The sequence below is a fragment of the Temnothorax americanus genome, unplaced genomic scaffold (assembly GCF_048541705.1).
Source record: "Temnothorax americanus isolate GAGA-0224 unplaced genomic scaffold, ASM4854170v1 Scaffold9, whole genome shotgun sequence".
Taxonomy (NCBI): Eukaryota; Metazoa; Arthropoda; class Insecta; order Hymenoptera; family Formicidae; genus Temnothorax; species Temnothorax americanus.
In genome coordinates this window covers 2357724-2384312 of record NW_027509812.1, presented here as the reverse complement: position 1 = coordinate 2384312, position 26589 = coordinate 2357724, and the positions used below count along the sequence as shown (strand labels likewise).

The following is a 26589-nucleotide window of genomic DNA, read 5'->3' as shown; positions in this document are numbered from 1 at the left end:
ACGTAGCACGTCTCTAAAAATCTATAGATATAGATCTTGAAATTAAAATTATGTTCAAAAATTGAGGAAGGGTATAATTAAATACATAATTAAATTAAATTAAATTAGCTAAATATAAGTTTAAGCAATTGTAAAATTAATTCACTTTTACGATTATAAGTAATTCAAACTTCGACTAGTAAAATTGTTTTTAAATTAAGTAATGGATATTATAGGATTAAATATATATATAAAATGCTATTATTCTCTCAATTGAAAAAACAGCACATTAAAAATAATAAAAATTATTTAAAAAAAGCTTCCTCTATGAGGAAGCAATATTAAAAGTTTAAAAATATTTTTATGTTATTGCAGACATTGTAGCATGTGACATCAATTTGTGAGTATAATAAATGCTTTCCATTTATCGTAAGCTATTGACGCGTGCTAATTCAAATAGACACAAGTGTCGCTAAAAGTCATTAAAATGAGAAGAACATCCTACGTTATAAAACTCTCATAAGTACATCTCTGTCAAAGCTGCGCGGATTTTTTCGGTTATAATACGTAATAGTTTTCGACGGCGATGTAACGAGACAAAGGCGCAAAGGGAGTCCACGGTACAGAGAAAGATTATATTAATCCCAATTGCAACAGAGCGCTTTCAGCAAATGGGATATCAAGTCACAATAAAGAGCTTAGTCATGCGTATTTTACATTTAGAGAAGCCGGGCGTGCAGCAAGCTTGAGGAAGAAGCTGGAGAAGGGTACACAAAAGAGCTAAATTATTTAACAAGATTTCAAGCCACGGTCGGAAGTTCCCTAGAAGTTCCCGTGTGTTTTGTTGCCCCTTGCAGACTAAGCGTCCCGGGCTGCCTATTGCACGCTTAACAAGAGCAAGCCGTGCGCGCACACATATTTTTGTCTAGCTCGGGTAGAGAGTTTAATATAGTGATGTGTCTCTCTGGCTCCTGACTCGCGCGAGAAACGTTCGCGACAACGCGAGTTGTCGTTTTAAAGCATACACGTACAACACGTTGTCATCTTTGCGTTGCTCGCCTCGGCGTTGCGTAAACAAAACATTTAGAATTCTCTTTCTCTCTCTTTCTCTTTCTCTTTCTCTCTCTCTCTCTCTCTCTCTCTCTGCGCTTTTTTATTAAGATCACGAATTAAACTACAAACAATTATACTGCTCTACGAGTAACTATATATTCAGAAGATTTGACCATTTTTAACGGCGCCTCATCAGTCATAATTATCTTCTTTGTATCTTCAATGTAGCAAGATCTCATTAATAATATAAGTAATATAACTTGAGTATAATAATTAATTCTATTGTTCTAATTAATGTTGATCTCATCCGTTTAATTTTTCCGAGAGAGAGAGAGAGAGAGTACTCCCGCTCGTGATAAACGCGAAAGAAATCGTAGCGCGATTTACAATTAATTTTCTTCGTTATCTGATTAAGACAGGCGCGAGAGAGAGAACTATTAGACCTTCGAAGACAGACAATTAAACCTCGGTTACTAAACCGGTTTTTGCCGAGTCCGACGCCGAGTCGTGCGAGTACGTCGTGGTCTGTCTAGAGAGCTTACCAAGCGCGAAATTACAGCGCTACGTTTTCTTCGTCCGCTTCTTGCGTGCTTCGCTCCCCGGCACACAGTCGCATCCTCTTTAATTTTCCTTCCGAGCTGCTTTACACCGGGGCGTGAAATTCACAGTAACTTTGGCCAATTTAGTTGCCTCGCGTGTGAGCACGAGATCCGTCATCAACCGGAACGCGAATGCGCGCCGCGCGCTATAAGCGTGCTTATTATTGCGCGTCGGCCTCTCTATTGAATCTCGGTTGAAATTATTAAAATACGTGAAGTTTAGCGGAGTTATCTAATTAGCCACGCCTCCGCCCCGTAGCTCCGTGAAATCACGATAACGGTATTCGAGTTTATATTCGGCCGACGCATATGGATATATGTCACGCTTCTGCTTCGTTATGCGCGAACAGTACTTTCGTTAATCGCGAGAAATACTTTTAGCTCTTTCGCGATCAATTACCGCACAGATTTCACTAATGCCGTAACGACGCAAAATGAAAACTTTTCCCTCTGTTTCTCTATGTGTATATATTCTGTTAACCCTAGTCCGATTAACTTAAGTTAGGTAAGAGTCTGAAATGAGAGCCCATGGGAAAATTGCGGAAAAATTTCGTAACGGCGCAATATTTACGCTTGATCATGGAACGTAAACGGGAAATGTAATTGCAAGAAAATTTGATTGAAAACTGCCCGACAGATTTTTATAAAAAAGAAGAAAGATAATTAAATAATTTTACTAAAATTTTTAATGACTAACTAATAATTTGTTACTAATATCAAAAGTAAGGTAAATTAAACACACATACTCAAGATCGTGAGACATATCTCTATCGATGGACAAAAATCGCTAATGTAATTATGCCATCCAGGTTGTTAGTCAATCATTCACTTTATGGACGCAATAATCCTAGCGCGTAATATATTCCAGTAGAAATATGTGCATTCAAAAGCCAGCCATGTAGCTATTCTGGCGATCAATAATCGAGACGGCGACACGAGAATATACGCCTGCTTTATTATAATCTAACGATCATTTTATACGTATAGCTGTCGTCACGGCGCGAAATTAATTCCAGTCTTCGTAATTAAAAGTTTTACGGGGGGAAATCGCGTATTGAGTAAGCGCGCACCAGGTTCAATGGGGAGAATACAGTCGAGAACGCGCCGGTAGATTCCGGGGGATTGCGGAGAAAAGTCTAGCTTTAATATTAAACTGCACACACAGCCACGTCGCGAGCCCTCCCCGGTCCGGTCTCTTCTTTTATCTGTCAATATTTGCCATCGTCCTTAGTTCCTCCACCGCTGTCACCTTTACTACGTTCGCGTACCTTTCTTGTATTTGCGATTAATTATGTCTTATAAAACGCCCGAGTCTCGAGCCACCTCGCACCACATTGCACGCGAGAGGTAAAACGTTAAGAACGGGATAATCCGAGGACACGCGTGACTTTTACGCGGCGTAAGAAAATCCATGCGAGCAATTCGCTTCGCGATGAAACAAAAAAAAAGTCACGAGCATTGATCTTATAGATGAACGTGACAAGGATGTCGAACTTGGTTTATTGGTTTCTAATTTAACATTATTATGACGAGTCAAACGGCGCGAAACGAAAGACAGCACGATAACATCGTTATTTCGAGACATGTACCTATTGGATGTCAAACTTTGTTACATCGGACAGTGCTATAGATAATTCGGCGAGATCATTTAAGCGAGACAAACGCGACGTTTGATTTAACTTCCATCGTCAATAATATACTTCCAAACACGCTTGTCGACGGGCATCCAACTGCTAATGACATTTTTACGTACACAACACAGACAGAAACTTTTTATAAATATAAAACTTTGCATTTATCATGATTCACTTTCTGCAGCGTTTATACAGAAACTAATAAAACTTATCTCAAAGCTACTGTCGTGGAATAACGCTCATACAGAAAGACCGAAATATATATATATATATATATATATATATATTTTTTTTTTTTATGTAAAACGTTGCATAAAGGATAAGGGAAAACGAGAAATACTTAAATACCTTGCTTGCACCGGACTATTATTCGCGAGCGAGTAATCGGTGTGATATGATAATTTTAGAAACAAACGCTTCTAATTTTAATTTACCGTACAATTTTGACACTGTCTTTACATAAAATTATTTACGCCAAGTTAAATAAATACGCGATACAATACGAGCAATTCTGTATTATTACAAGAAATATCGAATATATATATATATATATATATATATATAACGTTTTTTTTTATTAATCAATCAACGATCGTGACTGTATAAAAATACGAATAAATATCTTCCCGGTCACTTTAAATTGTTCAAATCTAAAAAATACAGTCAAACAATTCGAACTGTTTGTTTAAATAAGACAAAAAGAAACAGACAAAAGCCATTTATTTTTTTCATATTTTTATATATCATCTTTACTTAAACTTTTTTTTAATATTCCAACAATTAAATCGCTCAGTTTTCTATTCAATCGAACAGACGGACCGTCAGCTCCGTTCGAACTTGAAACTCGAAACGTTTCTGCTTCGAGTTCGACCAACACGATTTATTCTCAAATCTTTTGTTTGCATCTTAATAGCAACGAGACGGACTATATAAATTGCTCGAATTTACCCACGGTAAAGGAGATGTCTCGCATACAGCCGTCGCAAATCCTCGGCGAGAGAATAAAGCCGTGAGCGTCTCGCAAAATTCCGGCGTCCTTACGCGAGAAAAATTCCAATGAAGCCCGACGTCGAATTTATCAGACGCTTAACGTTGTAATCTATACGAGTTACTCCGCTCAGTTTTGGCCCCCTTACATTCGGGTCCACCCTCTTTATCGGTGAGAGCGTACAGCCGAGCCGGGGGGGGGGGGGGGAGATACACCGGCCGGAGGAAGCATCGTGATTTTCAAGCATCTCTCGGGCGGCTACGTCGGGAATGAAATGAAAGGGGAAAGAGAAAGGTAAAGTCTACGTCAACCTTTCTTGGGCGGAGATCTTTCTTGATACGTCCCTCCTTAATCCTCATAAGATGTACGTGCGGCACATAGTAATTTACTTTATGAAGCTTTTCCAGCGCGCGGCGCTCGAGATCATCACTTTCTCCCTTTATATCGACCGGCGTGTGCCATGCGCGCCTCCCACCGACGCTCGTAACCCGTAATAATCGTGAACGCGACGCCGAGGCGACGAGCGGCGTCGACAATGATAAACGTCTTTACTTGCTGCGCCGGCGAAAAGACCAGGCCGGCACGGGGCACCGATTCACCCGGCCGTCACGAGGGAAACGCAAAGATTATATATATCGCGCGAGAGCCCTCCCTCTTATACAGTCGATCGAGAGGCAGGGTAATGCGTCGACGATAGTGGAGTAAGTAATATGAGAGTCAAACGCGGACATCGATTGCCTCCCGGAGTCAATTACGCGCGACACCGGTCGAAAGCAATGATGAGAATGAGGCCTCGGATTCTCGGCAACGTGAGTGGCGGGATGGAGCGAGAATAGGCTGACCAGGCACGTGTGTGTGCTCAATTTTATTCACATCAATTATAATAATATTTTCTAGACAATGGATTTGTAAAAATTATATTCTTTTTACGTAAAGAAAGTGTATGTATGAGAAATGAGATATTATTATTATTAAGAGTTATGAACAGTCTTTTTCTAACAATTATTAGACGCTATATCAGAATTTGTATTTAAAATGATAATTAATCTAGCTGTAAAGTGCTCTGTATTACTTAAAATCTCATGAAATATCTGAATATATTATTTATTCCTACAGTTATTACAAAAAACAATTAAAACATTAAAGACTGAGAAATATATATAAAAATATATTACAAATAAACTAATTATATATTATAATCTATTGCCTCGAAATGGATAGGAGCCTAACTCTTTTATATCTCATTTCTCATACATACACTTACAAAAATCCACTGCCTCGTTGAAATAAAATAAAAAAAAATCACTCACCAGCCGATGCGCAACAGCGGAGTTGTAAGTTGTAACCCTGCGTTGATCTGTAACACAGAAATATTTTTACATTAAAGCAGCGTCCAAGAGAGTCGATAGTAAATAATTATCGCGCTCGTGAAAATTGTTAAGGGCCGTTCTACAATACGCCGCAAACGCACCGCGCAGAGCATTCGCGACGTATTGTAGAATAGCCTTAAGACAGAAGAAGCGACGTTCGCGACATATTTTTCGTCGCATATGCGGAGATCGAACTCCGATCGAAATTGCGCCGGAGTTAAACCGCGAAAGTGGCGAAATCCGCCACAGGACTGACGGGACAGCAAAATAAAACGAATACCATAATTATACTCACCCCACGGTCGCTCCGCCGTCGCCCGATGCCTCCCAGGCCCCCTCCTCCTCTCCATCGGTCCTTCTCCGATGTCGCGTCTCCGTCGACGCACTCCGCTCACTCGTTCCCTTGACTCGTTCACGCACGAAAATACCGTCATTTACGATCGCGCGACACTTTCGACTTTCGACACTGTGCACGGCACTCCCGGTATTAATCTCGCGACGCGGAGCGTACTTAATCGCACGGCGACGGAAGAATTACGTCGGAGAAGCTACGAGAACCTTTCTGTACGATTCGCTCGACGCCCGTCGACCCGCGATGTCCCGCAGGTAGACGCTAAGATGGCGGAGAGAATTTCGTAAATCGCGCGGCTAACTTCACTCGCCGCCACAGGTGCAACGTCACGGCGTCGCGATGACGCTATACGCTTGCCGCTTGTCCTGGCGATTTTGGTTAACTGGAATTAAATCGTCAATTTATGAACAATATGAACACCGGGTCTATCACCCACGATCGCCAAATATCGAGAGACACGATAAAATACGAATTAGTTAAACTTACGGCGTTAATAGAGACCGCGATCGTTGATTAATACGTCGCGGCGTCACGCGACTTTACGGTCCGCTCCTTAAAGGCCTATCTACATAAGACGCAGAACGCAAGTCGCAAGACACACGCACAGTCTACATGTCAATGTGCTTGCGACTCGCGTTCTGCGTCTTATGTAGATAGGCCTTTACCCGTGCTCCCCGCTCCCCGTGCCGTGTGCCGTGTGACGTCATATTCCGAAGCCGCGCAACACGACGCGAGTCAAGTTGGCGGTTGAGATTCGAAAAGCGTCTCGCTACGAGACCAATCGTCCGAAAGAATGTAATGGAGAGTATTATCGAATGCGATATACCTCGGCATCCGTATTAATTCCGTGAAGCAAATGTATTAAATGATTCGACGTATCACGATTCTTCGTAATTTAAACCGCCGTCGATTCGTGCATTACTCCGCGCTGCAATGCGACCCGAGAGCAAGGGATGCCGGGATGATTGCCGAACCCCAGGGGCGCGTTCCGAAACATCACCCGAATGAAAATCCTGCACAGCATATGTTATGCGCACTATAGATTTCTAGCACTTCGGGTGATGTTTCTGAACGCAGCCTGGTCTGACATCATTATTCATTGGTCGAAAGAGATGCGCTGTGATCACATATAAAATATGGAAAAATATAGCTGAACACGCGGAAAATTTCTTTAAAAAAAAATTGACTACATTATTTATTCTCTTTTTCTTTAATTAAAAGCGATTAAGGCGAAGATATGGAGCTAAATACAAGAAATTGAGGAGAAATACTAAACTGCCGATGTAAAAATACTTATATTTATCGCGAAATACGCTTCCGCGAAAATCTTGCAATAATGATCAAATTAAAGAGAAAAAACGAGTTAATATCTCAGTTTCAAACGCGTTGTTGTTTGTAATTAACGTGTCAAGATCTTTCAGCTCACTCGCGTCTTTCGCGACCCGCGTGAACGCCGGGGTCATATACGCCTATTTAAGTGGGCTGTTTAACCATTCAATGCCATACGGCGCATAATAAACTCGCGCGCGAGCCGAGTACACACCTTTGACCAAACAAACGTCCGAAGCTGTCGCGATCACGCCCAGCTCGCTCGACATTGTCGCTCGATCATTAACCGACGCACATGAACGCATTTACATCGAGATTGCGTTTCACTAATTAATTATACAGCTACACAGCTATCCGGCCGCGAGTCAATCATCGAGTCATGCTCGCGCGGTTGTCTCTCGCCGGACGGATTAAAAAGCGCTAACAAAAAAATGTTGTGTTTCTACGCGGCTGAAAGCATCAAAGCGTAACATTGATACCGATTTTTTTTTCTCCTCGCGCAAAAAGTGTAAATTACTTTGACAAAAAAAACAAGCACATACATGCATATTATTTAAGTATGCGAACATGATACTCGATAATACCTAAAATTATCTTTTTTTTTTTTTTTAAGAATAGCGTGTTATGTTTCTCTTTACTTGTGATGTAACGATACAGTTTTCTTGGTGTTTCTTTAACTTCAATCGATTATAGATTTTACTTAATATAATTTTTCCTTGGCAAAAGATTTTTTAAAATAAATTGTTGACAGAGTTGTGTTGTTCTTTTTCATTTCTCGTCGATATTTATAACGTACGTCGATTGACTCATAATATTCGTGCCTTCTAGCTTGGAATGAAATGCATGATTGTGCATCTTCTAGCAAGATTGTGCATGTTGCTTCACGCTTTTTGCGGGACGTTTCAGCGAAACCTTGGCGAGAGAATGCGATAAATAACTCATCGTAAAAAAGTGCATCGTGCACTTTAATGTAGTTCGATACCGTCGTAAACAATGGCAGAGCATCTTCGACGATACGGTGAGATTGCACCACGCACTTGATGGAGCATCGATGCCTCGTGGCTTCGGTACGATAATTAATCGAAGGAGAATCGTTAGCGGCAAATTTCTATGAACTGGACAGACAGGACAACATCATATTATCGTAATTATCATAAGAACGTTTGCTTCAATTGAAATATATAATTATAACTCGACTTCCACGCGTCATGCAAAAAATGGATACATTCGAAGCGTATAAATCATCAAATGTTTACGTACTTCTGCGAGAGATACGATTATTTCTTAAAGAAAATTTACTTTCGAGCTGAACATAATTATGAACGATTATGAACATGAAAATATTTTTGTTCTACTGAATTCTATAAAGTAGAGTTACGCGCCCACGCGCGTTTTGTGGTTTAAATTTCATTTAAAAAACAGTAAAATAACGTAAAGATGCGAAGTTTGTCGATGAAAAATATTTCATCGAACAATTTTGTTATTTATCAATCTTACATACAAAAATTAATAAGAAGTTGCTAAATTCTCCAGAATATCTTCGATTTGTATAATTAGCACGGGATTCATGATCTTCATCTTTATAATGCTAATCCCTGTGATTAGTCTACAGATATTATCATAATTAATGGAAAATAAAACTGATCGCCTATTTCATATTATAATCACATTTCTTTAACCCGTTTCACCCTCTGGCAAAGAATTCCATTTAAAAATCAGTCTTGTTGACATAACCGATACGTTTAAGTGCGATATAGAAATAGAAGTAATGGACAATGATATTACAATCATCTTCATAATTATTAAAATCGTTTAGCATAACATCATGTTGACACAGTAATTTTTGGTAAAGTACCAATATACAACATCGAAGATTATTCTCATTTATTCAAACAACAGTTTAATGATAATCTCTCTCGCATTGCCTAAAATTATCGTGCTCATTTCGAAATGGAACGTCAATTTGGGTTGTCTCGCAGTATAATAATACGGTCAACGGTTGAGACGCTTTTTTTAGACCATCGGAATTGGGTTGAATATCCAACGAGGAACTTTCCATCGGTTGCCGGGCGATCAATTCAGCGAGTCGAAAAGAAAAGAAGCTCAATCATGTACACGCACGTGTAATCTACGTGCGATTTTATATACCCTCATCACGTAACGCTGTTTTTCCTCGGATCCTTCCAGTCGGACTCGATCCTTCCACCGCGCCTTGGCCGATACGAGGCAAAGCGCGACACGGTCGGGCCGAGAGCGCAGTGTCGACGTTGAGCGAAACTCGCGTAGTTCGCGCGTATCAACGAGACTATTTGCGCAGTTTTTGCGTAGAAACCGCGTCAATTACGAATTACGTCGGTGCCTCTCCGCGAATTTCGCTCCAACCGCGTTTTTTTCCTCCACGTGATTCCGATCGGTGCGTTTCGCGATGACACCTCCCAGAAGAGGCATTCCGCGTCGTCGCGTCGGAGAACGAGCGTTGTCACGCTACCGTTAATACCGGAAATACCGTATAAATATTCAATCGCACGAGTTTCACGTCGCGCGCTCGTAGCAGGCGCAAATTCGCACGGACAATCTCCGGAGTTTCTCTTTTCTTTTTCTTCCTCTCTTCTTTTTTTATTTTTCTCTCCCTCGTCGGGCGAGTATCGGCATCGGCTGAATGACGAGGCGGCGGGTCGAGAGAATCGCGCACGAAAGGAGTGCTTCGGAGATATGTCGCAGGATTTTAATTCCTCGTCGTTGACGTCGTCTTCGGAGTCGGCGGACGACGCGAGGGACGAGTACCTCGCCAAGTGGGAAATCGCGGTTCTGACCAGCATATTCCTCATCACCCTCCTCGGCAATGCCCTGGTCCTGCTGGCCCTTTACGTCCGGCGGCGTTATCAGCGACGAAAGTTCACCAAGATGTACTTTTTCATCTTGCACCTGAGCGTGGCCGACCTGTTGACGGGTCTGCTCGACGTTCTGCCGCAGCTCGCCTGGGACATAACGTTCAGGTAAGCTGCATTGTCATTCCGGCTAACCTTGTGATTCTTTAATGAGCTTTCGTTGACCAATGTCGAAGGCGATATGCAGGAAGTACACCGAGCGCGTTTGTTTATCTGCAACAACATACAATGTCAACTATGATAATACACCGGTACCACTTCATCTTTTATTCAATTACTTTATATATTTAGAAAAAACGCATTTGAAAAGATGGTACGGGAACCGTAAATATTAAAATAATATCTAGCTATACAAAACAATGATTATTTGATTACTCGAATCCAAGTGTTTGAATTATCTATATCACCTAAATCTGGACATTTAAAAAGTTGCTACGAGAAATTGGGCAGAAAACTAATCGCAGAATGTAATAAAATTTATCGAAATTATATAACTTTCACATATCTATTTTATGTACATTACACGGTGAGAAATTATTAAAAATATAATACATATTAGAAATCTTTAGAAACAAGAAAATTAATTAAATACTTTTCGACTTTGAGAGAGAAAGAGAAAGAAAAGAATATTAATTGATTTATATAGTCGAACAATAAAGAGTTTCTTTTAACTGTAATGATATTTTTCATTGTGGAGAACCACATATTTTAGAACCAGTGTGAAAGAAACAAAAGTGGCAAAATAAATTTTAAAGTTGATATTTATAGCTCTTGATGATAGAATACGTGATGTAAACATGTATAATACATATAATGACTGAAATAAATCAGAAATCTTTTTTGAATCAAGCTTAATCAATGATTGACGGCGTCGCGATTAACCATCGGCGAATAACCATCTTAAAGTTCTAAAATCAGGACGGACCTTAAAAAAGCACCTTGTATTTTTCCCAGCATAATCGTGTATATTGACACTTTGATTGATGTTAGAAAATTATATTTATCCATCGAGATATGATGTATGATATAGGATTAATCCAGACAGGAGTCTCTCTAACGTTTAGCTTTCACTGCCCAATATCATCTGCCAGTTTAATCAAAATTTTACCGTAAATACTTTATTGTTTTCACACAAATATAAACTTGGCACGATTCCAATAATCTTGAGATGCAAATAACAGAGGTAAATAACAATCGATGTAATACACTATAAATATATGAGACAGTTTTCAGTTATCGAATAGGTATTTCCAACCCGATATTGACCTGTTTTAATATTAGTTCTAAATATTGTAAAAAAATATTATCTCAATCAAAGATCAAACCTAAACTTCTGTACCTACGCTTTATATTCCCTTTTTTATCCATTTGACTCTTTTTATACACAACTTCGACGTATCTTTGACGTACAAATTTGTGTAAAGTTCTATCGCAAAAATCTGCTCTCGTCTAGAGCCAGCGCGATTAAACAAATTTGATGGTACGACCGTCAGATTTCAGGGTGGAGCGGTGCTTTGTAAACTGATCAAATTCGGACAGCCGTTCGGTCTGTATCTCAGTTCCTATATCCTGACGGTGATCGCGATGGACAGGTATTATGCCATCTGCCACCCCTTCAGTTACTGCCGCGTCACATCTCGAAGATCGAAAATGGTGTACGGGGCGTGGGCGCTTGCCGCTATACTGTGCGTACCGCAGGTCCGTTGAAAATTTAATTCGCACCTCCGTGAGATGTATTCCGTTCACACGATCCACCTTGCCTCGCGCCCGAGAGTGAATCGGTTTACTTGAGATATTAATTTTTATCCTATGTAGACAGCGGGCGCAAATTCAATAGCGTCGACACGCTAATTTATTATGAGAATGGTTGTATGGAACTTGTCGTTTATAAATGCATTATGCGCTTCACGAATTTCTTGACGTTTTTGATAAATGTATCTCGGGCCCGCGGCTGTCGGACAGTTGTAAATGTCGTTACCTTTGTTGCTGCAAATTACAGATTTCTTTTCGTTCAATAATTTTAGATTGTTATATTCTCGTACACGGAAATATCGCCCGGCGTTTGGGAGTGTTGGGCCACCTTTTACCTGAAATATGGCGAGAGAGCTTATATTACTTGGTAAAATATCCACTCATCCATAATATATGGTTTACATTATATTTTAAAATATATATTATATATTTTCGTAGCGTTATATATATATATATATATATATATATATATATAATATCGATAGACTTAAGCGATGTGATGTCTGGATTTAATTATAGGTACAGTGTCACGCAGTTCCTATTACCCTTCATAGTGCTCGTATATACTTACACGAGAATATGCATATCGATATGGACGAGCAGTAAAACGTCGGGTGTCGTTGATCTCAACAGAAGTAACAAGGCCAGTTTTTTTCAACGAAATCAAGATCCCCTTATCTCCAAGGCGATGATCAATACTGTAAAACAAATGATCATCGTAGTTAGTTTATACATCATCACCAATACCCCTTTTATCGGGTGTGAGCTATGGGCAACGTGGGACCCTAAAGCTTCCACTTCATCATTTGTCACTGGTAAATATCTTATCAAATGCAGTAACAAATTGTAATAGTATAATTAAAAAATACTATTAATTAGAAAGTGATATTGGTCATTATATAATATTCAGCGATTCGAAAATTCCAATTAATATCTTTTTAATGAAATTACAATTAATTGATTGTACAATTCATAACGCTTGTAACAATATTAATTTATTATTATATATTATTGGCTTAATTTATAAATTTATATTGTTATAGGAAAATGTGTAAATATATATGCGAAAGTAGAAAACGGAATTTCCCAGTATTTATTTTTCGGATCTAATGTTTCTCTAGGGCATTAAATTATTTATTAATTCTTATCTCATTGTACTTGTACGTGTTATAATTTGCAGGAGCTGCCTTCACTATTCTAAGTCTCTTAAACAGTCTCACGAGTTGCGTTAATCCTTGGATTTACTTTGCATTTAACAAGGAATTACGCGCGGCGTTGACAAGTTTTTTACACAGAAAGAAAGATTATTCGTTGACTTACGGTAATCATAATCTGTCAGTTTGAATCGCTCTACCACGAGTACCACGTGTGTATTTGTGTTACGACCGTCAAACATTTTCGCGTCGCGAGAGAGCATAAACGTTATATTTATATTGCCATTTTTCTTTCAGATATAGATGCACGTCGGAACGCGTCGGATGTACCCTCTTCAACATCGTCGTTTATTTCTAGAATCTCGCGACTTGCGAGTTCAAAGATATTCGGGTAAAGTGGAAATAAAACAAAGTTTGCATTTTGAGAAGGACTGTTTTGAATATAAAGAATACATCGCGAATATAGTTGATGCATATATACATTCGCGGCCGTGTAAATGCGTTCAGTACGAACAATGTCGGAGCACATGCAATTTCTTTCTATATGACGACTTTTTAATAAAAATTATTTATGGACAACCTATTGAAAAATACCTGCGAACAAAGAACCTCGCTGTTTTACAGAAATATTTCCAGAATACAGCTAGCGATGTAGATATCCACAGAAAGATTGTCACTACAAGAGTTTCGATCACTTGAAATTGAAAATATATACACATACAATATCTGACTTCGCGAATCCGTTTTACAAACTGAACGAAAGCACGATGCAATTTCAAAATTTTTTTCTCCTCGCATTCGTAATTCCCGTCGCATCTCTCCACCCACGTGTGCGTCATTCTTCACGATCTGTTATACTTGCACCGTTCCACCTCATTAGTATTTCCATCGGCTGAGCGTCTATTATGTTCCGATGTTTGTACTCCCATTTTTATCCCGATCATCCCAGAGACTCTCATACGCATGCTAATATTATACACCAGGTGCGGACACCCATATCTAACGCCATTGCTATACCTATTTAATTCCTTTGGGAGGTAGAAACATTTTTTTTAAATATTTTTTTACTATGCGAGCATTAATAAGTAATGGTACGATTAACGCGAGTTCTCCAATTTCGATCGTTGCTCCAAAGTAACTAAATTCTATACAATAACGTATAATATAAATAATTTCATGCAAAAGCTGCAGATAAACATTATTATGATAGTTCTGAAAATTACCTTAATATTCCAAAACTCCAAAAAATAATGATTATTTGTTATATTTACAGAAAATTCAATTTTCGCGAATGTCCATGTTTTCTTGTATTGTCATATTAATAATAATTTTCTAACTTTCCGTTTTACTTATATGGCAATCAAGTACTTTATTAAGAATAGTATATATAATCGCGATACTTTGGGCAGGGCCCATATGATATCCGATACATTCCTCTCTTTACCTGATTGCGACAAATTGAGAACCCCCGGCGCGGAACACCTGAACACTTAATAAACGGATAAAATTAACATTAATAACGACTGTCTGTGGCTGATCCACATCTTATCCGAGGACAAACCCAGCCGACTAGACCTACTTGATAAACGCTTTCCGATACTTGGTCGGGAAGGACCAAGTCGTCAGTTTTTCACGACGTTTCTCTTCGGCACGTCGATGGGTGACATCAGGGTTAACGAAGACGTGCTATTTGTGCTCGATCGGGTGTCCGGGATGGAGCAGAATTCGGAAGAATATCACGCCGAGCCGGCGAAGAACGAGGTAAAGGCAATCGAAGTGCGATGCGATGATACTATCGCGAAAAATGTAACTCCGCAATATCGCTCAATAATGCAACTGATAGCCCCGTCATCTTCTTATTTACTTATTTACTTTGCGCACGAGTCTGGGCTCAAATACCGATGTAAACTTTTGTGACGGAAAATATTCTTTCGTACTGCGTATTTTGAATCAAAATTTTCTACATTTATGTATCTTGCATTTTGAGAAACGTGTCTTTTCTCGCAAAATAATATATATTTTGCGAGAATCTCTTATATGTTTCATCTTTATTTTCAGTCTTTTATAGCTTGTATTTTAATTTAAAATACACTGTTAAAACAACTTAACCAACAGTAATTTGTAATACCTATTAAACGATTATTTTACAACGCTGTATTCCTGAAAAATATTTTAGTGTCGCATTTATCTCGTGTCGCGATTACATCGATTTGTTTCGTACAATATACGAAGAGAAGGTCAGCGCATTAAGAAACTTAAAGTCTCAGCACAAAAGAATAGGATAAAAAGAATGAGAAAAAGGCAAATTTATATATTCCAGTCCGAAAACGAGAGCAACGATGAAGATTACGCGCGTTCGCCGGTGTTACTGGATTTAGACGAGAACTCAAAGCAACAGCAAAAAAAGGCAAGCTCGCCGAGTTCCGCATCAACGGTGAATCAAAGATTGGCGGCAGGTACGCATACGAGGTACTTGAGCTTGTACTTCAAAATATGAAGGAAGTTACTCATTCTTATTACGTATCAGCTAAACATATCCCCAAATATTATAAATGACATAATTGCTCGATTAGTTTCTGACACGTAAATAGTATAATTAATAGTAAGTGTGAAATCGTGTTATTAACTGTGCGTATATCAAATTCCCATTAGACGAAACAACACGACCGCGGGCCACGAGAGACAGATGGCAAGAGACGAGCTTCGAGACGCGCGGCCAGCAGAATCCCGAGGGAGTGCTCGTGATTAGAGTACCGGAACCGGAAATAATTGGCAGCCATCCGCATCTCGAGATGCTCCACGAGACCAACATTAAGTCGGTGCATCGGGAGCCGTCGCAGACTGAGAAAGGTGCGGCAATGTCGAATTGCTCGTTGCCTGGTGAGATCACATCCACGATTGAACTAATCTACGTGCCTTAGGAATGCCGCGTGAATAGATTGGCGATCATATATATCTATCATAGATAGCCTTAATACGTTCGCGTTACCACATGCTAGAGTTCAAAATTTTCTCGCCACAGGCCATCCCCTCTACGCCGATACCAATTAGTAAACTTTATTTGTTTTAGACACATGGAATTGTGCAAAATTCTGGCTGTCATATATGTAGCGTTGAAGTAAATCGTAAAGCGAACGTGTTAAGACGCATTTGTGAGAAGATCGAGCTAAATGATCCATGAAAGTAAATCTCTTTCCAAGTACCAATTTTCTTACGGTGAGAGAATTAACAGAGCGGGCTGCTTAATTGCCGGACGTTAACACCGCCGTTCCCGGTTAGACGCGCGTCTCTCCTGGCAGCCTTGGGCAAACGTGTGCACAGCTCCCGCTCCAGCAGCATGACCCGTAGATTTTTGTCACGTGTCCGCTGTATCTGTCGCACGAGAATCGAGGGATGATGCTGCTGCTGCTGCTGCTGCTGCTTCTCGCGCGGCTTATTTTCCGTCGCGGCGTCGTGCCGGCTTCCCTCGTCCCTGCGAGTACGACATGGTGCATGAATATCAATTCGGCCGAAACGTACGCACGTATTTCAAAAAAAAAGGACAAGATATTTTCGCGTCACGGCTGCATTCAATTTTAGGCATCGCTGGCACATTTTTATACCAATGCGTCGCGTAACGCGTTTGAAATTATTTGCAGACGTGCGTGCGTATCGCGTCACGTTGGACAATTTTACATAATGTAAAAATCGCGTGTACAAATCAGTCAGAAAAATAATGACTCTCGCACTTTTGTAATCAATTATAAAGCTTGCAAATCGGGCGGAAGTCTCAAATGCATGCCGTGTATATAGCACTTCATTTTTGCATGAACTTTTAATAATGAATCATGCGCGATATCGAGCTTTAAATTAAATTCTCTTTGATTTTTTCTTTCAACTGACAATTTTTCTCTATCTAATTTCTCTCCTCTAAATGTTTGAAGTTCAACACTTATATTTTGATCAATCAACCACCTTCGATGCTACTTCCCAGCTAGTAAAAGCTTATGAAATACGTCTACGCTCTTCAAAAAAACACTTAAAAGATGCCTAAAAAATTATGTCGTCTTTTGATGTCTTTAAGACGTCTTTTAGAAACTTTCTACTAGCTGGGTTAACTTACAGTTGCTATTTAAAACTGCAGAATTTCACTTTAGCTAAAATTTTGTTTTAAATTCTGACATTTCTAGAATTTTTAAACAACACAAGTATACTCGCCAAACCATCATATACCTATATACGTGATTCGCAATGTAGCCGTTGTCGACTCGCTTCAGCCGTATACCCCTATCGACGTCTCTTCTGCATCCGTTATGGCCTTTGCCGCCCCTTGAGACACGCTTGACACGCTTGCCAGGCTGCTTGCCGGTAGGTAAGACGTAGCCCGCCGGTCCCCTGGCGCCTATTCCGCCGCGTTTCCCCAGGATCTTGGCGAAAAACTGCAGAATTGTTTGGCCGCCGTCCCTCCACCAGCTACTACCGCACTTATCTTCTTCTTTCTCCTCGATCTCGACGACGCGATCGCCGCAGCTCCGTTTCCGGTCGACGCTCTTGCAGCCGCGCTCCACCTGCCTTCGCAATTCTTGCGAATTGCACACGACCTTCTGCACGGTTTCCCGACGATCATCCTCGGCATGCGGAAATTCCGCAAATTTCTCAGAATCGTCCTGAACGATCGATGGAACATCTTCCCGCCGCGTTAGAGATGATGGATCGTTGAGAAGCTCGATAGTTTCGGTTTCTACGCAAATGTCCTGACGGCCCTCCTTATCTTCGGAATAGGGAATGTTATACATTTTATTAACTGTATAATTTATCTTGTACATCAGCTTATAAAATTAATATACAATGTCAATTCATAAATTTATGCTCATTTTTGAGTAAGTTTGAAAGGCAAATAGATAATAAGAGATAAATGTTGCCATTAATTTTCGAAACAAGTTTTTGTTTATAAAATTAATGATAAAAGTTTCTTCATTTGTTGTCACCTATATATATAGACAGCTTTTTTATTCAATAAATTAATAAAATATCGTAATAGCATATACTTGATTTGATCGATTTGATAATTATTCTTCGTTTGATGTTCGGATTTATTGAATGATCGCGAGAGAGATGCTTTATACCTTCTTACTTCTTACTTTGATCAACGCCTTCGAAGCCGCTGCACGTCACGAGCGCTATTTCGACCGAGCTCTGCTTCGATTCCAATGTCTTGCCGTGATATCGGATCTTCGTTCCGAGTCCAGTATTCGAGCTCATAGTCGAATCCTGAACCACGTGAAAATAATTCGTGTCCGCGCCTTGAGGCATCACACGTATCACCATCATCCTTTTACGCGTGTGCGGCAAAGGCAATCGAAAGTACTGCGCGTCGTTCAATCGCATTCCTTTCAGTAAAGAGCATTATTTTACAGCTGTTTTACATGCACTCTACATATCTTTTTACTCGTTTTATCTTACATTTTTATTTTATTATTAGTCTGTGTATTTTACGCGAATCACGCAACATCTCTTATTGGAGAGAGACGTTAAAAAATACATAGAATAAATAAAATAAAATATAATTAGATTACTCCGAATAATCACCGAACTTTCACCCCTTGTTCAACATCCTGAAATTTAGAGGAACAATTAAATATATCTTATTACACAGACTTTTTACGCGGAATTGTACATGTAGCTGCAGCTACGTAATATGCGCATATAATCCAAATGGAACGTCATGCTAACAATGATTTCCGCGAAATAAATTAATTCAGCACATCTCGATTAACGCTGTTTAAACATCTGACAATGAGAGATAAATAATACAATCCATTTTGCGTCAATTATAATAATACCGGTAATATCTATATAAACAGTTATCTTGAGATAGATCGTAATCTTAATTACTTCCACATGATCTTAATTATTGCTTGATTTTTTCGCGACGCACGCTGCAGAAGGATAAGCTTAAGTATAAATTACAAATAATAAACAAGACTGTACGAGATTAATAGATACACAAGCCACGAGAAGTTATAAGTTCATGTTACGAAAAAATATTTGCACAAAGATTCCTTTTTTATTTTTATTTAATATATATAAATTATATATTATATATATATATATATATATATATATATATATATATATATAATTAACACATATATATTAAATTAGATATATATAATTTTAACTCTAACCTTTGCGACTAGCTTTGATGTTCGTCATTCTTAAATATTTCTCCCGACCCCGTTTCAAAATTTGCTTTCATTTAAAAGAGATTACTGGTAAAAATTTTTCTCAATTTTATTTTACAATTTGTTTCTTCTTTTGGCATTTTTATAAGATAAATATCTAAAATTTATATTCATTTTTATTAGTCATATTGACCCTTTTTTTGTTTTTGCAACAGGAATGTCTCGCGAATTACAAGATAGATGATTCCGTAAATAACTTCTCGTACAATTTTACACAAAATGTTACAGTATTGTTTTATGTCTTATTAATTCAGCACAAAACAAATAAAAAAAAAATTATTTTGTAGGAAAAAGATTATGCTCTTTTTATATACCATACACAAATTAAGAAGCGCAAGAAATATATAAATATCCCAGCTGACAGAAGCTTCTAACAAAGGTCTTAAAAACGCTTAAAAGACATCCGAAAAATTATGTCTTTTAAATATCTTTTTTTTTGTGATGTCTTTAAGACGTTTTTTAAAACTTTCTGCTGGCTAGGATGACTAAAATCATCAAAAATTCCTTCGAAAGCCAAATTTCTTCACCCTAAATCCGAAATTTTCACGTGTAATATATCAGCGTCTCTACATGAAGCTAAAGTGCTTTTCTAAAATTCGTTCCATCATTCGGGCAGGTCGTTGTCGCGCGACAATACACCGACAACGGCGACGACGACGAGTGCGCGCGAGCAAGAACAGTCGTTAACCCCGACGTAATTAACGATTTCAGACTACAAGAAGTCTGCCTGCGATCGCGAACGGACCCGAATGCGCGACATGAACCGCGCATTTGAGCTGCTGCGGTCGAAGCTGCCGATATGCAAGCCGCCTGGCAAGAAGCTCTCCAAGATCGAGTCGCTGCGCCACGCCATCACGTACATCAGGCATCTGCAGAGCCTGCTGGAGCCGCAGTACAGCTATGTACCAGACATGCCCGATCGTGCCAGCGGCTATTACGCGGCCCCACCGGGTCCGCCGACGTCTTTCGAGGTGCAACATCCGGCTGCAGCCCGATGGGAGTCCCTTTACTACCGATACGATTACCACGCGCCCTTCGCCACCCCATCGCCGCCGACTTTGGTACCGCCTCTGCAGCCGAGATTGCCGGTTGATCAAGAGGACCGACAGTTCTCTTACGAAGCACGCCACTAGCTCATCGCTTCGAGAACGAGCCCTCGTAAAATATTGATAAATTAAAAAAGTTGATAAAATTTATTTTGTAATATTATGGATTTCTAAGAGCAAGACGTTAATTCTCTTTTAGAAGGAATAAACATTCATGGTCCAAAATACAAAATGTTTACCTTCAACAAAGGAATTGGAATTGTTATTCTAAACTTAACAATTTTTGCCTCAGATTTGAATTGACTTCAAGAACATTTAAATATTAAGAATCATATAAATAACTATTTTATTGAAATGTACATGTATGCATTAGGATTAGGAATATTCAATAAGAGATTAAGAAAAAGAAATATTAATATAGAAACCTATAATATTATAAAATAAACTTTTATCAATTTTTTTTTAATTTATCAATTGTTTGCGGGGTTTATTTTTATTAACTGCGACTTTTTACGAACGAAGGAATTAGAATAGTTATTCTAAACTTGGCAATTTTTTTTCTCAGATTTGAATCTATTGACTTCGAAAACATTTCGATATTAAGAATCATATAAATAACAAGCAATAAACACTTAGATTTTCGAGAGAAAAATAGCAAAGATAAGATTGCAGGAAAATGTAAAAAAGTACAGTTAAAAAAAATATTCTCATAAATCATGAAAAAGAAAAATTTATAGAAAATGTACATTATTTATAAAGATTAAGATAGCCTGTTTATTTTTCTTCGTCGCTGTGTAATATATCATTTCTGCAAAGTCATTAATCTCCGAAGAAACCATCACTCCGAATAGAAATAAATGCTATAAAGTCAAAGATGCTATTATAAAATTTATATATCATAGATACAAAAGTGCTCAAATTATTCTAACGTTTTTCTCCTTTATTACATATAATTCTTTTTTATTTATATATACACAATTATATATGAAAATATATCTTCCCCATATATAATAAATTATCATACAGAATACAAATTTTCTAAACTATCATGGAATAACAATAATCGCATACCTACCACATAAAAATCATGAAACGTAGAATATGTGACTGTAAGTTTAAATTATTTTCTGTTGATTGCACCTGCACCAAAAGTACCGATACTTCGCTTTTTTTATATGCATATGCACTGATTAAATAACATGCATATATGCTACGTTATGATACCTATATGACGGTGTTGTATTTCGTCTGTTGCGCCATGTTCGGCGGAGTAGTAGTTGGATGGATATGCAGTGGAAGATCCCAAATCATCGTTTCGACATCCAGAGTCGAAGGTCCGTGCCAGCTTATGGTGTTCTCACCGGGCATGTCCATCAACTTCGGCGTTGTGACAAACTCGAAATGCAATCGCCACTTGAGCGTTACCAAATCGGTAGTAAAATCCGGTGTGACATGCAAGGGTATCGGTAGCACCAGATGCGAATATTTGAGACCGAGACACATCTCGTGATGCTTGTTGTAGCTGATCAGAGTCGGCGTAGCGGTCTTCCCTCGCTTGTACTCCTCGGACACGTGTTCCTCTGACTGTAAAGACACAGACACCTGAACGCAGGATACAGTCGCGTTCGAAAAATCGAAGGTTCCGACAATGTCCTCGCCGAGTTTGTAGGAATTCTTGAAGAGGCAGAACCGCACCACGCGCCCACGGCCGTTCGTCACGTTGTAAAAGTTCGGACTGCGTCTGGCTGTTAAATTCTGAAACGTTGTAGACTACACAGTTATGTTAGCACTATATACAATTTTTAAATCAACTTTAAGTGCAAGTACTTCTTAAGATTACACAAAGAATAGCGTATAACCTGCAGCGTTTGTAGAGCGATATCTAGTGGAGTTTCCCTGTTCTGCGTTTCCATAAACGGATTGTTCGGACTTAGATCTACGCTATCGTTACATGCTGTTATTTCTGGCAATTCTGTAAAGCAATATATAAATTATACATACTTTATGTCACAGGGGTATTATCATTTTTCTATCCAAAATCCTTCAAAATATTACCGCTTAAAGAAAGCACCCTAAACGGTACTCGCAGCAGTTTTATAACTGTATTCACTCTTTGTGTTCCAATTGTGATCTTATAAGAATATTTCACAGCCTGCCCTCTGTACGAAGGTGGAGCGTCGCTTGGTATTGTCTCACGATAAATATCTGTTAACAAAAGAATTTAGTAAACTTAAAAGAACACAAAATATATATACAAGAGAAATTATTAAATAGAAACATTTAAAACACAATTCCAAATATTAAAATTTAATTAGAATAATAAAAAACTTACAGGTCTTACTTTCTCCAGGTGACAGTCTTAAGTCGCAACACAAGATCTTTGGCTTTGTATTCAGTACCACGTGTCCATTGTCTTGCTGCCATGGCGCAAAGGTAGTATCTGTAACAAAGTCGTAATAAATGTAGACACAATTAATAAAAATAAAGCAGAAAGGATTAAAGGTATTTCTTCTAAATTCGTACTTGCGTTAATTGCCACTGAACGAGCTGCAGTATTTATTTTCTCTGAAAGGACCATTTTGCTGTTGATTGTACACTGACAATGGACCTGTGCACTCGCCCATGCGAGACTCTCGAATAAATCACTGTGGAAAAGCAATTGATGTTACGAACAATAAGTTAATTGCCTACAGCATTATCATTCTTTACCTGTGGCTTTGTGATATTTGATGATTTGGGTTCGGGGGATTAGTGAACGTGACCAAACATTCTATAATCTCCCCGGAAAAATACACAGGCCCTCGAACGAGTTTTGCCGTGATTTCTATCATATTGGCTCTCTTTTAGATAGAGACATACGTACTTTTCCCAATCATGAGATGACAATCTTGTCATTGAGATACAATCTTCTCGTAATCCATCACATTCATTCAATGGTCCGAGTATCTACATATTTAAATTAAATCGATATATATATCGTACCCCTTTGTCAATTTATTCACAACTCGCTCCAATTTCATTTCTAAATTTGTGGGGAAAAAATGTTTATAGATATTTCATTAATAAACCTAACCCTACTGACCTCACTGGCGTCTCTTGGTAATCTTGTATACAAAACGTGGACGTTGAACTACGTAGCCATGTCCACGAATATTTCCAACGGGTAACACGCTATATCCTATCCACAGTCGGTTCGTATAGAAGTTTGCGTGATCGACTATTAAAATTTAGGTAGCTCCGTAGTACAATACTAATCTTATGATTTATTATTATCCTATTGTTTTATAAACATGTATGTAGTGTATGTACGCATATTTAAGGCCTGATAATATTTTAATTTAAAATGTAACTTGATTATCATCCGGGTTTGATTATCCATCAAGTGATAACTGTTATCATTGCAGAGAAAAACCTTTCTCTGATATAAAGCACACTGGTGTTTTCTAGGACATACAGGTGTCATATGCATCGCAGTGTCCAGGTGGCTAGGTGCGCAAGGATTGATAAAGCGCACGACAATTCGGTCGCAGGTCGCAGGTGGATAATGGTGGATAACACACGCGAGAGAGGTTAATGATTGTTCGCTCGTATTCGTCATGAGGGGAATTCTGTGTTTGCTCGTCGTTCTCGCGAACTTATGCGAGCGATACGTAATAGCGGAGCATGAGGAAGACGCGTCCACGGATTTGTTTGTGATCGAGGGGAAGGTGTTCCCCTGGGACAACGCTGCTTCCACTGGGTGGCAGCTCATGACCCATGTGATGGCAAACGGAGGTGAACACTACGGCTTTCTGAGGTAATGTAGCTATGCGCATTCGATGCGGTACAAACTTGAACGAATTCACGCGCACGGACGCGCTATATATGTTAAACGAGCATGTTTGATTTCAGGGAAGATGGCACGTTTATAATCACGAACGTCCCGTCTGGGTCGTACATGGTTGAAGTGGTGAATCCGAATTACGTTTATGAGCCAGTCAGGGTCGAGATCAATTCTAAAGGGAAATTCCGAGCTCGAAAGGTCAATTTGATACAGACGTCGCAAGTGATTCAAGTACCTTACCCGTTGAAAATGAGGCCTCTAGCACCGTTCCGATATTTCCAAGTTAGAGAGCAGTGGCGGTTAACAGACTTCCTGTTCAATCCCATGGTAATAGAGCTTTGGACGAAGCGTGGACAATGCATGTGCTTTGATTTGCTCCCTTCCTTTGCTAAAGTCGTTACTTCTTTTCCATTCTCCTCACAGGTTTTAATGATGGTTCTGCCACTTATACTGATCATGATTCTGCCAAAAATTATGAATGATCCTGAAACTAGGAAGGTAAGAAGACCTAAAGACCGGCCAAAAATTATGAGTGATCCTAAAGACTAGGAGGGTTTTTTTTTCTAATATCTATAAATAAATGAAAGATAATACTGTAAGATACACTCACATCGTCTAACATAAATTAGTATACGATTTACCACGTAGTTTATATATTCTAGTCCTTGACAAAGTCATAAACTAAATGCATTTTGTAGGAAATGGAGCAATTAAATAATCTCACTATCTATAATATGCCAGAAATGTCTGAAGTAATAACGTCTTTTCTTTCTGGAGGAGAAAAACAAAAATCAAAGGCTGTAAAAGCTGCTAAGAAAAGACAATAATGTATTAGTTTAGTTTTATTATCTGTAGATGATTATATGTATATGTTTACTCTAGTCGTTAAAAATATATTAAGATACGACGACGAGAGGCGAGAAAAACGTTCCAATTCCTTGCATCGAGTATCGCGTAAGATTGCGATTGTTAATACGTTAAGCCTTTAAACTATGACTACTTGAAAGTGCTTGATATATTCCTACAGTTTCATAATTCACAAAAATAATTCGCGTTTCGTATACATACTTCAAATAAAGAAACGATAACAACGCCAGCAACTTTCTAACTTTTTATCCATCTTTGCTTTATGTGGTCACTTTATACACAATTTCATAAATCAGTAGAGAATATGAATATAAGAAAAAAAAAATCTGACCTATATAATATGATGTAATGACACACATAATATGTAATAATATGTACAATATAATTGTACTTCGTGTCACAAAGACATTATTTTGTTACACTTTCTTGTGTCGGTCACTCTCTGTGATGTCTAGATTAATCCTGTCTTATGTAAGGTGTCCAGGCACAAGATACAATTTTCTAAATCGTAAAAAGGCATGTATCTATAATACCACATTGCAAATAAACAACAATTATGTATAAAATCTTGAACTATGGGCTTCCAAAACGAATTATCATCCATCTTATGTTCCTTCACACTCCCAATCCTCAAATTTTTCTCAATCAACTTCGATTAAAACCGAGGCAAATATATAGGATGAGTGTCTGGATCAAACCACCGACTACAAATCCTAACAATGATATATAATTTAATTTTATATAATGTCCCATTCTTTTGTGATTGTCTGTCATTAATCGATTTTAATAATTATTTCGTACTCATCCTACAAAAAAAAATCTAAAACGATGTAAGAAACTAGTAGACTTAAGATATTTCCAATTTAGCATTACGTTGAGAAATTGTAACAAATGATAACGATGGGCTGCTCATAAAATGTTTAATAAAGAATACAGAATCGCCAATCACAAAGATCCTTGTTCTTCTGAGAAAAGTTTCTACATATAGTTTAAAGAATCTCAAACATTGTATAAAATTTCTTTTAAAATCTTGATCTAACGTTCTCGAAAATATCGCTCTGTCCAATATCGACGGATGATTACGATGGTGTGCTTTCTTATCTATATACAAAACTATACGAATGAGAAATTTTATAATTTCCCGTTTAAAATATCTTCCACAAGAGCGTTACGTGTAAAAAAATAAAATTATGTTTATACATCGTTTTAATTTGTCACGTTAAAGTGACCAATGGATCTATTGTATAACTCGGATTGTATATTGCATCATAGATAAGGAAAGACATAAAAATGTTCTCGGAAATGTTTAAGTCATAGCATGACAAAAAACCGGCTAGCATAGGATGCGACATTAAATATATATTTTCAAGTATGATTAACACACGCAGATCTAGGTCACATTCAGGTCGACAAAAAAAATCTACGCACATCTGTAACTCGAACTGAAAGCAAAAAGCAAACGTGCGGAAATTCTACAGAGTTCTTTCCTAACAGAGTTAGGACAGGAAAACGGGGGATCTATAATTTATAA

General features: G+C 38.4%; 4 protein-coding genes and 1 long non-coding RNA gene across 8 annotated transcripts in view; 3 read left to right on the top strand and 2 right to left on the bottom strand.

Annotated features, from left to right (window-relative positions):
* The window catches only part of LOC143908063 (uncharacterized), a 182088-nt gene extending 175188 nt beyond the window's left edge, over positions 1–6900 (bottom strand). Inside the window, exons 1-3 of the long non-coding RNA XR_013260028.1 lie at positions 6462–6900; positions 5919–6357; positions 5564–5610 (exon numbers count right to left, since the gene is read on the bottom strand). This is a non-coding gene — a long non-coding RNA (uncharacterized LOC143908063). The remainder of the gene's footprint in view (positions 1–5563; positions 5611–5918; positions 6358–6461) is intronic.
* Positions 6901–9546: 2646 nt separating this feature from the next.
* Akhr (Adipokinetic hormone receptor) lies at positions 9547–14157 on the top strand. 2 transcript variants are annotated; one of them, XM_077425317.1, is made up of 6 exons: positions 9547–10300; positions 11686–11890; positions 12217–12311; positions 12464–12759; positions 13125–13265; positions 13396–14157. In XM_077425317.1, exons 1-6 carry the CDS (start codon positions 10017–10019, stop codon positions 13491–13493), a joined length of 1119 nt encoding a protein of 372 aa, XP_077281443.1. In that variant the 5' UTR covers positions 9547–10016; the 3' UTR covers positions 13494–14157. The 2 variants fall into 2 exon arrangements, with proteins under 2 accessions (XP_077281443.1, XP_077281444.1); XM_077425318.1 differs by having other exon boundaries at positions 13125–13310; positions 13396–14156.
* A 196-nt stretch (positions 14158–14353) lies between these two features.
* Positions 14354–21278, top strand: Sage (salivary gland-expressed bHLH). Of its 2 annotated transcripts, none has more exons than XM_077425322.1 (4): positions 14354–14859; positions 15419–15554; positions 15751–15948; positions 20034–21278. In XM_077425322.1, the coding sequence occupies exons 1-4, from the start codon at positions 14755–14757 to the stop codon at positions 20453–20455; spliced, it is 861 nt and encodes a 286-aa protein (XP_077281448.1). In that variant the 5' UTR covers positions 14354–14754; the 3' UTR covers positions 20456–21278. The 2 variants fall into 2 exon arrangements, with proteins under 2 accessions (XP_077281448.1, XP_077281446.1); XM_077425320.1 differs by having other exon boundaries at positions 15751–15978.
* Positions 21279–21282: 4 nt separating this feature from the next.
* Positions 21283–23475, bottom strand: LOC143908048 (RAB6A-GEF complex partner protein 2). 2 transcript variants are annotated; one of them, XM_077425315.1, is made up of 6 exons: positions 23078–23475; positions 22892–23013; positions 22701–22808; positions 22424–22573; positions 22228–22340; positions 21283–22138 (listed from the first exon to the last, which is right to left on the bottom strand). In XM_077425315.1, the coding sequence occupies exons 1-6, from the start codon at positions 23197–23199 to the stop codon at positions 21593–21595; spliced, it is 1161 nt and encodes a 386-aa protein (XP_077281441.1). In that variant the 5' UTR covers positions 23200–23475; the 3' UTR covers positions 21283–21592. The 2 variants fall into 2 exon arrangements, with proteins under 2 accessions (XP_077281441.1, XP_077281442.1); XM_077425316.1 differs by having other exon boundaries at positions 21283–22123; positions 23078–23473.
* Positions 23476–23853: 378 nt separating this feature from the next.
* Emc7 (ER membrane protein complex subunit 7) lies at positions 23854–25631 on the top strand. Its single transcript, XM_077425323.1, has 4 exons — positions 23854–24164; positions 24260–24518; positions 24615–24689; positions 24890–25631. The coding sequence occupies exons 1-4, from the start codon at positions 23965–23967 to the stop codon at positions 25016–25018; spliced, it is 663 nt and encodes a 220-aa protein (XP_077281449.1). The 5' UTR covers positions 23854–23964; the 3' UTR covers positions 25019–25631.
* The last annotated feature ends 958 nt before the right edge of the window (positions 25632–26589 follow it).